Here is a 14154-nt window from a genome sequence, read left to right as displayed (position 1 = left end):
AGGTGGCTCCCGCAGGCCTCACCCTCCAATCCCAGGCCCATCCTGCAGGCTGCGCCCTCCAACCCCAGGCCGCTCCCGCAGGTGGCGCCCTCCAATCCCAGGCGGCGCCCTCCAATCCCAGGCCCCTCCCGCAGGCGGCGCCCTCCAATCCCAGGCGGCGACCTCCAATCCCAGGCTGCTCCGGCAGGCGGCGCCCTCCAATCCCAGGCGGCGGCCTCCAATCCCAGGCCGCTCCCGCAGGCGGCGCCCTCCAATCCCAGGCGGTGCCCTCCAATCCCAGGCTGCTCCGGCAGGCGGCGCCCTCCAATCCCAGACGGCGGCCTCCAATCCCAGGCTGCTCCGGCAGGCGGCGCCCTCCAATCCCAGGCGGCGGCCTCCAACCCCAGGCCGCTCCCGCAGGCGGCGCCGTCCAATCCCAGGCGGTGCCCTCCAATCCCAGGCCGCTCCGGCAGGCGGCGCCCTCCAATCCCAGACGGCGGCCTCCAATCCCAGGCTGCTCCGGCAGGCGGCGCCCTCCAATCCCAGGCGGCGGCCTCCAATCCCAGGCTGCTCCGGCAGGCGGCGCCCTCCAATCCCAGGCGGCGCCCTCCAATCCCAGGCCGCTCCGGCAGGCGGCGCCCTCCAATCCCAGGCCGCGCTCGTGGACTACGCGCACCCAGTGGCTGGCGGGGCCGACTCGCGAGCGGCGGGGACGGTGGTCTCAGGGATCCGTGCCGGGGCGGGCCCGTATTTACCCGCGTCACATTACACGCTGGGGACCGAACTCAGTCCGAGATGTAGACTAGGCAATAACGCTGCTCTAATCCCGGCACGATTAACCCCACCTAGCCCGCCCTGGCCTAATGTCCGCCGCTGGTGTTTGGAGATCTCGAGCATTTAAATGAAGCGCTCGCAAGTAAGAGCACAGGTTGCTCTGGGATCGTGAAACGGCGGGGGAGAAAGGCTTCTGGGGGCCCTCGGGAGAGGGATGTCAGCGCAGAGTTCTGAAGGCTGAGTACGGGTGAGCCAGGAGCGAGAAGAGAAGGCGGAGAGAGCAGCACGGCAGAGGGAAGGAAGGAAGTGCGGTCTGGGGACGGCAGGTGCTGGCAGCCGGAGCTGGGACGGAGTGAGCAGCAGCGTGGGGTGGGCGTTCTGGTGTGGGGAAACCAGGTCGTGAAATGCCATGTTCAGGAGTTTGGATTGTATCCTGAAAACAATCAGATAATCCAGTATATGCAAATCAAGAAGTGATTTGATCGAATCCGATGAGAAAACCACTTTTGACAATGTGGACAGGAGATGGGGAAGATATAGCACTATATCGAGGTAAGGGTGGAAGGCTGGATAGAGGAGACTGGTCGTCCTTAAGAAGTGAAGCGAACCAGTTGAAAGAAACATGTGGGCCTAGGGTTGCCAGATGTTCTGGTTTCTCTTTTTTCTTTTTCAAAGACGGGGTCTCTCTCTGTCGCCCAGGTTGGGGTGCAGTGGCGCAATCATAGCTCCCTGCAGCCTGGAACTCCTGGGCTCAAGCAGGCCTCCTTCCTCAGTCTCCTGAATAGCTGGGACTGCAGGTGCGAGCCACCACACCTAGCTATGATATTTTGATTTTTTAAAAGAAGCTAAGAGCTGCATTTTTAAGCACAACTTCCAAATTTTTAAACGTTGGCAACACATTTTTTAAACTTTCAACTTTGCACAGGCCAAACACAGCTTGTGTGTAGGCTGAAGGTGGCCCTTGAGTTGCTAGTTTGCAAACCCAGGCTTAAACTACAGCAGCGGTTGAAGAGAACAAAGAGGTTCAGATTAGAGCAATGTGAAGGCAATAGAATCAGCACTACTTTATAAAGGACTGACTGTGGCAAGTGAGGGAGAAAGAGGGATCAAGAATAACTGTGTAAAACTAATGACTCTATTAAAATAACATGGCTTTTAGGTATTTTCAAACTTGAGAAAAGTGTTTTGGCAATTAAAAATGAAATGAAAGAGCCTCTTAAAGCAATTTATGATTTCATTTAGGTTAAAAAATACTCTTTCAAACTTTCTCATTTTCCTACTAAACGATTATACTTTTTAAGAAAGGGGCAATATTACTCATTGGGATTTCTCTACCTTCTGTGTCTGTCTTCTCTTTTAGAGATGCAGTCTTGCTCTGTCACCCAGGCTGGGGTGCAGTGGCCCTACCACAGCTCGAGGCAGCCTCGACCTCCTGGGCTCAAGCGGATCCTCTCACCTTAGCCTCCCAAGTAGCTGGGACCACAGGCAGTGCCACTATGCCCAGCTAATTCTTTTTTCTTTTAATGTTTGGTAGAGACAGGGTCTCACTATGTTGTCTAAGCTGGTCTCAAATTCCTGGGCTCAAGCAATCCTCCTGCCTCAGTCACCCAAAAAGTACTGGGATTACGGGCATGAAGCACCATACCTGGCCTTACTTCTAGTTCTATAAATGTATGAACTTTATTTTTTGGCATACAGTATAATCCCAAATTAACACTATATGATTTATTTATTTTTCTATCTAGTTTTTTGAGACAGAGTTTCACTCTTGTTGCCTAGACTGGAGTGCAATGGTGTGGTCTCGGCTCATGGCAGCCTCCGCCTCCCGGGTTCAAGCTATTTTCCTGCCTCAGCCTCCCAAGTAGCTGGGATTACAGGCATCCACCACCACGTCCGGCTAATTTTGTATTTTTTAGTAGGGACAGGGTTTCTCCATGTTGGACAGGCTGGTCTCAGGTGGTCCACCCGCTTCATCCTCCCAAAGTGCTGGGATTACAGGCGTACTAAAAAATACAAAAAAATTAGCTGGGCATGGTGGCAGACGCCTGTAATCCCAGCTACTCAGGAGGCTGAGGCAGGAGAATCGCTTGAACCCGGGAGGCAGGGCTTGCAGTGAGCCAAGATCGCGCCACTGCACTCCAGCCCGAGCGATAAGGGCGAGACTTCGTCTGAGAAAGGGGAAAAAAAAAAAAAAAAAAAAAGGCCAAGCGCGATGGCTCATGCCTGTAATCCCAGCACTTTGGGAGGCCGAGGCGGGTGGATCACGAGGTCAGGAGATCAAGACCAACCTGGCTAACACGGTGAAACCTCATCTCTGCTAAAAATACAAAAAATTAACCGGGTGTAGTGGCAGGCGCCTGTAGTCCCAGCTACTCGGGAGGCTGAGGCAGGAGAATGGTGTGAACTAGGTAGGTGGAGCTTGCCGTGAGCCGAGATTGCACCACTGCATTCCAGCCTGGGCGACAGAGGGAGACTCTGTCTCAAAATAAGTAAATAAATAAATAAAATAAAGGCAATCAGCTCTATCAGGAAATCCTAGGGGCCAGAAGCGGTGGCTCACGCCTGAAATCCCAACACTTTGGGAAGCCCAGGCAGGCAGGTCACTTGACATCAGGAGTTCGAAACCAGCCTGGCCAACATAGTGAAACCCTGTCTCTACTAAAAATACAAAGAAAAAGTAGCCAGGTGTAGTGGCACACACCTGTAATCCTAGCTACTTGGGTGGCTGAGGCATGAGAATCGTTTGAACCTGGGAGGTAGAGGTTGCAGTGAGCCGAGATTGTGCCACTGCATTCCATCCTGGGTGACAGAGCGAGACTCTGTCTTGAGGGGGTGGAATCCTAAAACTAAAATTGTAGCAAAAAGTCTGGAAAACAGACTTTTTCTCATATGTCGAAGTTCGAGTTACATGTACTGGATTTTCTTTAAAGCCATTAATAAACATGACAATAATCTACACCAGCCATGCGTTCACCTATCCCATCCCTCTACTTTCCCTCATAATCGGGAACCCCTTCTTTTTTTTTTTTTTTTTTTTTTTGAGATGGAGTCTCCCTCTGTCACTCAGGCTGGAGTGCAGTGGCGCAATCTCGGCTCACTGCAATCTCTGCCTCCCTGGTTCAAGCGATTCTCCTGCCTCAGCCTCCTGAGTAGCTGGGATTATAGGCGGGTGCCACCACGCTCGGCTAATAAACCCCTTCTTTATGATTCCATTGCTTTCTTTGTTATATAATTTCTTTGCATCTATCTATATTCCTAAAATATGTATATGCTTAACATTTTTATGCTTTAATTTTATAAAAGGGGTATCAAGCTATATTTATTCTTTGGAGCCGTTTTGCTTAATCTTGTAAGACTCATTCATGTTGTATGTCACTAGATCACTGTAGTTCATTGATTTCAACTGCTGTATCTTAGTCCATTGTAAGAATGTACCGCTGTTTTTTCATGCTCTGTCCCATTGATAGACATTAGGGTTTTGCTGTGCTAAACAGTGCTGCTAAGAACATTCTTGTACATATCTGTCTCCTCTTGTATATAAGCAAGAATTTCTCACATACCTAGGAATGGAATTGCTGGGTCATAGGGTTATTGTCATAGGGTTTTTATTTGGAGCAGTGGGTTTAAGGTGCATAGTTGTAAAAATAATTGGTTATTAAATTATAACTAGTTCCAGTCAGTTATTTGAAATAACTAATGAACTAAATGAAAGTGGACTGGTCAGGTATGGTGGCTCATGCCTATAATCTCAGTATTTTGGGAGGCTGAGGTGGGAGGATTGCTTGACGTCAGAAGTTCGAGACCAGCCTGGTCAACATTGCGAGACCCTGTTGCTATAAAAAAATGTAAAACTGCCGGGCGCGGTGACTCACGCCTGTAATCTCAGCACTTTGGGAGGCCGAGGCGGGTGGATCACTTGAGGTAGGGAGTTCGAGACCAGCCTGACCAACATGGAGAAACCCTGTCTCTACTAAAAATACAAAATTAGCCGGGCATGGTGGTGCATGCCTGTAATCCCAGCTACTTGGGAGACTGAGGCAGGGAATTGCTTGAATCCGGGAGGCGGAGGTTAAGTGAGCCAAGATTGTGCCATTGCACTCCAGCCTGGGTAACAAGAGTGAAACTCCCTCTCAAAATAAATAAATAAATAAAATAGAAAAAAGAAAATGGAGCATGCATGGAAAAAAGAGTATATCATGAACCAAGTATTACGGTTAATCCAATTTCATGCATCTGAGGTCCAAATACAAAAAAATGCCAAATATGCCAAACTAGCATTAGGGTTGGGGTCCTACGTTATCTACATTATCTCAATTACCTGAAAAGGTAATTGCTTTTCAGAGTAGAATTTTTTTTTTTTTTTTTCCTTTTTGAGACCTGTCTCACTCTGTCTCCCAGGCTGGAGTGTGATCACAGCTCCCTGCAGCCTCAACCTCCCAGGCTCAGGTGATCCTCCCACCTCAGCCTCCTGAGTAGCGGGGACTACAGGCATGTGCCACCACACCCAGCTAGTTTTTGTATTTTTAGTAGAGATGGAGTTTTGCCTTGTTGCCCAGGCTGGTCTCAAACTCCTGAGCTCAAGTGATCTGCCTGCCTTGACCTTCCAAAGTGCTGGGATTACAGGCATGAGCCACTGTGCCAGGCCTCAGAGTAGGATTTTTTAATACAACAGGAGTCCATGAGTTTCTATGGGTAGATAAATACGTAGATACACAAATAATAAATAAATAGAAAAAGGAAGGAAGAAGGGGGAAAGGGAAACCTCATTTCACAGTGGAACATCAACTAATGAATGTAGAAGACGACAGAGTTAAAAAAAAATCACCGTTTTGCAACCATTATAGTAATAATTGATTCAGGCAAGAATCATCAATGAATGCTAACGCCATTTGTGAAATTTACTCTGAAACAGGATAGTTACACAGTCTCAAATCTCCCCACAGGTGACTTATTCATTATAAATTGGGAAAAGGGGGTACCTTTACAACGGAGAAAGCCGGTGAGCATCACACGTGGTCAAAGTTAAGGTCACCAGTAATCAGACAATATGATACTATGTGCCTGCCCCTGACGTTTGGCATCAGAGAGGACTTTGTTTTCTTACGACTGTATCCTGCTAAATATAACAAAAATCTTAGTATTTCACATGGACATTTTTTTATCTTGTAATGATTAATTTTAAAGATAGTTTAAAAGTAATGTATGTTTTCCCCATAGGTAGCATTTCTAAAAGTCTTTTAAGCCAATTTTGCCAACTTTTCAATTCACTGACTTTACCAAATTTACTGATTTACCAAAATTCTTTTTCTATTAGGCATATATAAAGCTTATAGCAGTTCATCTGATGAGATGATTTTAAAAGCTTTTGAAGAATTTTGCCAAGTTTTAATTACTTGGCTTTAATTCTGTCTTTACAGCAACATTTCCATCCCCTCTAAGCATTTAGTAGTGATTCATTTATTCAATTATATAGAAACCGGCCAGGCACGGTGGCTCACGCCTATAATCCCAGCACCTTGGGAGGCCGAGGCGGGCAGATCACTTGAGGTCAGGAGTTCAAGACCAGCCTGGCCAACATGGTGAAATCCTGTCTCTGCTAAAAATTAGCCGGGCGTGGTGGTGCGCACCCATAATCCCAGCTACCTGGGAGACTGAGGCAGGAGAATCCCTTGAACCCGGGAGGCGGAGGTTGCAGTCAGCCGAGATCCCACCACCGCCCTCCAGAGATTGCACCACTGCACTCCAGAGATCCTACCACTGCACTCCAGAGATCCCACCACTGCAACAGCAAGACTGTCTCAAAAAAAAAAAAAAAAAAAATATATATATATATAGGAACGCTTTTGCCAGCCATGAACAATGGATAAAAATGTGCCTTTTTTTTTTTTTTTTTTGAGACGGAGTCTCGCGCTGTCGCCCGGGCTGGAGTGCAGTGGCTGGATCTCAGCTCACTGCAAGCTCCACCTCTCGGGTTTGCGCCATTCTCCTGCCTCAGCCTCCCGAGTAGCTGGGACTACAGGCGCCCGCCACCTCGCCCGGCTAGTTTTTTGTATTTTTTAGTAGAGACGGGGTTTCACTGTGTTAGCCAAGATGGTCTCGATCTCCTGACCTTATGATCCGTCCGTCTCGGCCTACCAAAGTGCTGGGATTACAGGCTTGAGCCACCGCGCCCGGCCAAAAATGTGCCATTTTTAATGTTAAAATGAAAATTTTAAAAATCTTATTTCTAAGCCGAGCACAGTGGCTCACGCCTATAATCCCAGCACTTTGGGAGGCCGAGGCAGGCAGATCATTTGAGGTCGGAAGTTTGAGGCCAGTCTGGCCAACATGGTGAAACCCCATCTCTACTAAAAATATAAAAATCAGCTGGGTGTGGTGGCCACACCCGTAATCCCAGCTACTCGGGAGGCTGAGGCCGGAGAATCACTTGAACCTGGGAAGTGGAGGTTACAGTGAGCCGAGATCGTGCCATTGCACTCCAGCCTGGGTGACAAAGTGAGACTCTGTCTCAAAAAAAAAAAAAAAAAATCTTATTTCTAGACTGAGCAAATCCTTAATACAGTTGACAAATGTTCAGTTTGTCCCTGCCCCAGCTTCCTGCTGAATAAAGCTGCACAGAAGGGACCCTCTGCTGCATGAAGAGTGTCAGCACTTGAGAGGCTGCTATGTGCAAGACACTGTGCTTTAGTCTCCCCTAGCCTGGGCTCCTCATCCCAGAGCAGGGAACCTGAGGGGCAAAGAGAGAAGAGGCCTGGGAGAAGGAGGAATGTGTGAAGATCCACGACCCTAGAATTCTGGCTCCCTGAACCTTCCTGGACTGCAAATCTATCCAGTACAAATTGAGGATATCTTTGAAAAACAAACAGTTTTATGTAAATGGGGGGAATTTGGCACTTTACGTAAATTTGTTTAGCTCTGGAAAATGCCACAGTTGGTCATTCGGTGAATCAATCTAGACTCCCTGGTGGTCAAGATTCCTGGCTTCCCCAAGGAGGGCAAGACCTAATAAGCTGAGAGGCCCCACCCCTGAGTCCAGGAAGAATTCCCCTTCAAGTTCCCTTGTCCACCCAGAGCAGGTTCCCCAGTTACACAGAACTGATGCTCAGGGACTTAGTGGCCAGTAGTGCCCCTTTAAACTGGGTAGCTGAGGCGGACGGGCTCCTCCGGAGCTCGAGTTTCTTCAGGGCAGCAGCTGTGCCTGCAGCCCCGTCTGTCATGTTCTCTGCGGCGTCCCCAGCATCTGGCACGGTGTCTTGCACATAGTGGGAACTCGAACTCGGTGGAATGAACAAACAAATGAACAAACAAATTTTGAGGTGAAAAGGCAGAAGACTAGAATAGAAAAAGTTTACAACAAAGGAAAGGGCAACACAGAAGAGGGACGGAAAGCTACTGCGAAGTGGCAAAGAAACGCTGCTGCAGCAGAAGGCAGTAGCAGATGGGGCAGATGGAAAAAACTGAACAGAAAAGAGAAGAAAAACTGTAGTGTATATATAAGTAGTTTAAGGGAGCTATTAATTAGCTATTGTTTATTAATAACTAACATTGGCCAGGCACAGTGGCTCACGCCTGTAATCCCAACACTTTGGGAGGCCGAGGCAGGTGGATCACGAGGTCAGGAGTTCAAGACCAGCCTGGCCAACATGGTGAAAGCCCGTCTCTACTAACAATACAAAAATTAGCTGGGCGTGGTGGCGGGCGCCTGTAGTCCCAGCTACTTGGGAGGCTGAGGAAGAGAATTGCTTGAACCCAGGAGGCGGAGGTTGCAGTGAGCCGAGATCGTGCCACTGTACTCCAGCCTGTGTGATAGAGCAAGACTCCGTCTAAAAAATAAATAAAAAAAATAATATTAGCTAATAGTTATATCTAATACATATTATCTAGTATCATATAAATTATACCATACTCCTTTAATATACCAGTATAATACATATTAATTACATCAGTATGATTTCTAGATATCCTCTTTTGAAAAGCAAAAGAGTTAACATAAGAAATAGACAAATTATGGAAAAAGGAAATTACATACCAGTGTCACTCATGAAAAAACAAAATTCTTGGCAAAATATTAGCAAGTCAAATCCAACAATATGTAAAAAGGATAATACACCATGACTAAGTAGGTTTATCCCAAAAATGCAATTATTTGGAACATCAACATTCAAAAACAAAGAAAATCAACATTCAAAATTTGATAGTCAATGTCATTCACCATATTAATAAATTTTACAAGAAAAACCTTTTGATAATCTCTAGATACAGAGAAAGCATCAGCTAAAACTCGGCATTTATTTGTGATTAACTCTCAGCAAATCAGGAGTAGAAGGGAACTTCCTCAACCTAATAAAGGGCATCTGTAAAAAATTAGCATCATACTTAATGGTGAAAGACTAAACGCTTTCCCTCTGGGGTTGGGAGCAAGGCAGAGAGGTTCACTTTCACTGCTCCAATTAAACATGATCCTTGGGTCCCCAGTCAGTGCAATAAGGCAAGAACAAGAAAAGGTATATGGATGAAAAACAATTATGCTATGTGAAACAATCCAGTTAAAAAGTATATACTGTATGATTCCATTTATTAGAAATACCAGAAAATGCAAATTAATCTACAGCAACAGAAAACAGATCAGTAGTTGCCTAGATAGTAGGTGGGGGGTAAGGATTACAAAAGTGAGCAAGAAAACTTTAGAAAATAATGAATATATAATGATATTTATTATTCAGATTATGGTAGTGTTTTCACAGGTATATATCCTGTACACCTGTATAAACTGCATACTTTCAGTGTGTGTCTTTTATTATCAAATATATCTCAAAGCTAAGAAAAGGGGGATTTAGGCTGGGCATGGTGGCTCACGCCTGTAATCCCAGCACTTTGAGAGGCTGAGGTGGGCGGATCACGAGGTCAAGAGATCGAGACCATCCTGGCCAACATGGTGAAACCCCATCTCTATTAAAAATATAAAAATTAGCTGGGCGTGGTGGCAGGCGCCTGCAGTCGCAGCTACTCAGGAGGCTGAGGCAGGAGAATTGCTTGAACCCGGGAGGCAGAGGTTGTGGTGAGGTGAGATAGCACCATTGCACTCCAGCCTGGGCAACAAGAGCGAAACTCCATCTCAAAAAAAAAAAAAAAAGGCAAATCAAACCAATAAAAAGTTAAGGGGTGAAATGTGTAAGAGTTGTGCTTACTACCTTTGAAGAACTGTAGATTTCTGTGCACATTATGAAAAAGGAGCCAGAAAGAGTTAACAGAAAACGATGAGGTTAAGCTGGTGGTTAAGCTGGAGGTTAAGCTGGTGGTTAAGCTGGAGGTTAAGCGGTGGCTCATGCCTGTAATGCCAGCACTGTGGGAGGCCAAGGTGGGTGGATCACCTGAGGTCAGGAGTTCGAGACCAGCCTGACCAACATAGTGAAATGCTCTCTCTACTAAAAATACAAAAATTAGCTGGGTGTGGTGCTGTGTACCTGTAATCCTAGCTACAGGGGAGGTTGAGGAAAAGAATTCCTTAAACCCGGGAGGCGGTGGTTGCAGTGAGATCGTGCCACTGCACTCCAGCCTGGGCAACAGAGTGAGATTGTCTCAAAAAAGGAAAGAAAGAAAGAAAAGTATGAGGTTGAGAAGGTTGCCAGATTTAGCAAATAAAATAAAATATAAGACTCCAGTTGAAACTGAATTTCAGTTAAACAAATGTCAACCTTCAATAATGAGATTCAGAAAATATGATTAAGTATAGAGTTTACTGCAGCACAAAGCTTGAGGATAGCCATCCAGAAACACGATTCCAGAGGACTGGGGTCAGTGCTCCAGAGTGAGGAGGCTAAGATTTCACTTATACAGGCAGAAACAGTTATAACGATTTGATTAGTATAACTTGCTACATTCCAACAAGATTCCGTTAATATTCTGTGAGGGGGTGTCATGTTCAGAGGGGTCTTATCTCTGGCACTCCTCAATCATTCCAGATCATTTCCAGGAAAAACCAGAAGTTACAGCTGCTTGCTGCTGGACTCGTGCCACGCAGCCACGTCCCTCTCAAGGCTCAGAATAATGTAAAGTTTCAACAGCTTTAAGTTTGAATTATTTTATTTCACACAATGAAATGATTCTGTTGTAAATATATCCTAATATTACATGAAACTTACTGTAGTAAAAAAAAATAAATAATCACTGTTTATCTGAAACCTGGGACGTAGTTGTACTAAACAATTGTCCGTTGTTTATCTGAAATTCAAATTTAGCTGGCCCTGCATTTTATCTGGCAATCCTGGATGTTGTTTTACCTACATTGTGTGAAACGAAGTCTTTTAAAAGGGCAGCTTCTTGGATTCCACGTTTGTTTTGACTTAGGTGAAGCTGCGGAGCTGCCGCACACAGACAAAGGCTGAATGCCCTGTCCAGCACGGGGCCTTATCCGCAGTAGGTGCTGAGATATTCTTTGCTCCTCAAGCTGTGTGAAGATAGGGTGTGCATCCGTCTTGCTCACCACTTTTTTTTTTTTTTTAAATCCCCAGGGCCTATTACAACGCCTGACGCTCAATGAATATGTGATTAAATGAATAGCTACCTCTCCTGCCCCAGAAAATTGCAGGGTTGACCTTTTAGCCCTAGCCCTTGTGGTTGGCTGATGGACTTCTTGGACAGGACCCAGTTCTGATTTCTTGGCTTGTCTTCCTCTTTATTTTTACTGTGTGTGTCTCGGTTGCTATTTTGTTCTGTTTTGTGTATGAAAAGACCTACCATTACCCACAATGCTTCACTCTTGCTTTCTTGCCTTTCCCTCTGGAATCTGGGGATTGCTCCTAGGCCCCAGGACTCTCAGCCCTTGGGGAAACCTGAAAGTCTGAAACACAGCAGCTAGGACTGTTTAATGAAATACTGCAGCATGGCCTTTACACTGTAGAGACTGGGGATAACGCTTTGGTTTGGGGGAGAAGATCAGGATAAAAGAGAATTTTTTTTTTTTTTTAATTTTAAGACGGGGCCTCATATGTCGCCCAGGCTGGTCTCGTACTCCTGGGCTCAAGTGATCCACCTACCTCGGCCTCCCAAAGTGCTGGGATTACAAGCGTGAGCCACCGCACCCGGCCGAGAATCTTTATTATATTAGTGGTAGGGAGGATTTTATACATTTGGGATTTTTATCTGTCCTATAAATACCTGAAGTACAAAATGCCTCTAAACTCTTAACTGCATTAATTTTCTTCCATAAAATTAAGAACTTAACCAAAGGATCGTCTCTGTAGTTTACTCCCACAAATGAGCAGAGATTGTAGAAGTTATTTCTAGTGAGAGAAGGCGAATGTGGAGAAAAATGACTTGTGCTTAGAGGATTTTGAAACTGGAAGGAATTTTAGGAATAACTTAGTATACTTTTCATACCATTATTACTTCTTTTTTCTGTTTTTGAAGATGAGTATGAGGTCCAGAGACTCCCAAAATCATACAGTGAATGACTAAAGTAAGTGAAAAAGTTATCACTCAATGAAACTCAGGTCTGGGCCCACAACCCAGTTTCTCTAGTGTTTTTTTTTTTTTTTTTTTTGAGATGGAGTCTCGCTCTGTCACCCAGGCTGGAGTGCAATGGCACGATCTCGGCTCACTGCAACCTCCGCCTCCCAGGTTCAAGCGATTCTCCTGCCTCAGGCTCCCAAGTAGCTAGGATTACAGGTGCCCACCACCACGGCTGGCTTATTTTTGTATTTTTTAGTAGAGACAGGGTTTCACCATGTTGGTCAGGCTGGCCTTGATTTCCTGACCTGGTGATCCGCCCACCTCGGCCTCCCAAAGTGTTGGGATGACAGGCATGAGCCAGTTTCTCTAGATTTTAGCAGTCCAGACAGGTGAGTAGTAAAATCAAGCACATAATGCTAAGAACATACATGATATTCTCCTTGACATGCCAAATATTGTTCTCGAGTTTCTGAGTCCAAACTTTCCTCCACCATTAAAGTTTCTTGTGCCCCTTGATAGGTGTGTGGTTCACTCTTCATATATTGTTAAGTCTTTGTCATGAGAAAAAAAGGGACAACTTGACCTTTGAGAATAAGACGTTATTTAGAATAGTCCCACAAGCCTAGTAAAAATGATACATTTCCCCAAGATAAGACTACTAGGCTTACAAAAGAGTCATGGTGCTTTGATTTCAGCTGGAAACATAATCTGTGTGATGACTCCTGGTTTTATCCATGCTGTATATACAGGAAACGTTTGCATTTACTTTTATTGTTAAGGTGACCGCAAAATTGTCGCTGCCGAGCTTTGCTTTAAATTCAGGCATGGAAAGGGGAGCTGGAACAGCTGGCTTTAATTTTTAAGTGTGACATGCATCAGAAATATTTTAAAACATGGGATCCCCAAGCAAAAAATAGTAAATGTGTCATTGGTGTTGAAGTTGGAAGCCACATGACATTGTGACATGACTGAATTAAGCAGAGGGTGCTGTGGTTTCGAGATGGCTCGTTTCTATGCTAAAGGAATTTTTGCACTTTATGAATTGGAGAGGAGAAAGGCGACAGAGATTTCCAGGTGGACAGAATGCATCTGGTGTCCTTAGATGTAAATATCCGAGATAGTTTCAAGCTGTTGTGAGGATGATATAATCTAAATGCTTCCACATAAAGGCAGTTACTTCAGGGAAGGCAAATGAGGTAAGAAGGGAGGGAAATAAGGAAAAAAGTTGTCATGCAGAAATTCATCAGATATTAAGGTGTTTTCCCGTAGGAATGATTAAAAAGTAAACGAACCCTTCTATCCATTCCCAATGCAAATGAATTAGAGGAAAATGCAGCTGCCTCAACAGAGGTACTTACCCCTCCCAAGGGAAGCTGAGGTCTTATTAGGGTAGTAAACACCGTGCCAAACGTTTGGAGAGTGCCGATTGAGAGATGGTACAGATACGCGAAACGTTAGCGTTTACTTTGGATGTTAAGGTGACGCGGGAACCGTCACTGCAGCGTTGGCTTTGCGTTCAGAGGCGGCAGCTCAGCGCAGCTGCAGGTGGAGGAGCGTGCAGGGAGAGGGGAGCTGGGATGCGGCTGCGGTCTACGCTCGCAGGGGTCTGTCCTGCCTCCGAGGCTGCACTGCAGTGGGCGTGCAAGGCGCGCGTGTACCGAAGTACAGGGGACCTGTCTGCAGCAGGAGGGACTCGAAGTACACGGAGGATTAGGAGATCACCGAAGGCACACGATTCACAGGCGCTCGCGGTCTGGCTCCCCCAGTTTGGGCGGAAAGTCGAGCTGCTCACAACGGCGGTCCTCGCGAGCGCCCAGCGCGGCGGCTGCAATGCCTCGTCCGGTCCTGCGAGGGCCGCTAGGAGCGAGTCACGGCGCGGGGCCGCTCTGGTCGCCCGCGAGCGTCGGTGGCCCCGCCCCGCCCTCAGCCGCGGGTGGAGGCGGAGGACGG

At 46.3% G+C, this 14154-nt stretch overlaps 2 protein-coding genes across 9 annotated transcripts in view; one reads left to right on the top strand and one right to left on the bottom strand.

Moving 5' to 3' along the window:
• Positions 1-14129, bottom strand: part of RUBCN (rubicon autophagy regulator) — a 74039-nt gene extending 59910 nt beyond the window's left edge. For all 3 annotated transcript variants that reach the window (XM_065539334.1, XM_074030312.1, XM_074030314.1), the window contains exon 1: positions 13563-14129. The gene's annotated coding sequence lies outside the window, so the exon portion shown is untranslated. The remainder of the gene's footprint in view (positions 1-13562) is intronic.
• The window catches only part of FYTTD1 (forty-two-three domain containing 1), a 50607-nt gene continuing 37110 nt past the window's right edge, over positions 658-14154 (top strand). For 3 of the 6 annotated variants that reach the window (XM_074030646.1, XM_074030645.1, XM_074030643.1), the window contains exon 1: positions 658-895. Coding sequence is in view for 3 of the 6 variants with exons in the window: in XM_074030644.1 (XP_073886745.1) it covers positions 1245-1305 (61 nt within the window). In the remaining 3 variants the exon portion in view is untranslated. Of the gene's footprint in view, positions 1306-14154 lie in introns of all 6 variants that reach the window. The other 3 variants (XM_074030644.1, XM_074030641.1, XM_065539339.2) reach the window with 1 other exon arrangement.

Source organism: Macaca fascicularis, chromosome 2 (assembly GCF_037993035.2).
Source record: "Macaca fascicularis isolate 582-1 chromosome 2, T2T-MFA8v1.1".
In the NCBI taxonomy this organism is placed as follows: Eukaryota; Metazoa; Chordata; class Mammalia; order Primates; family Cercopithecidae; genus Macaca; species Macaca fascicularis.
This window is presented reverse-complemented; position numbering and strand designations above follow the sequence as displayed.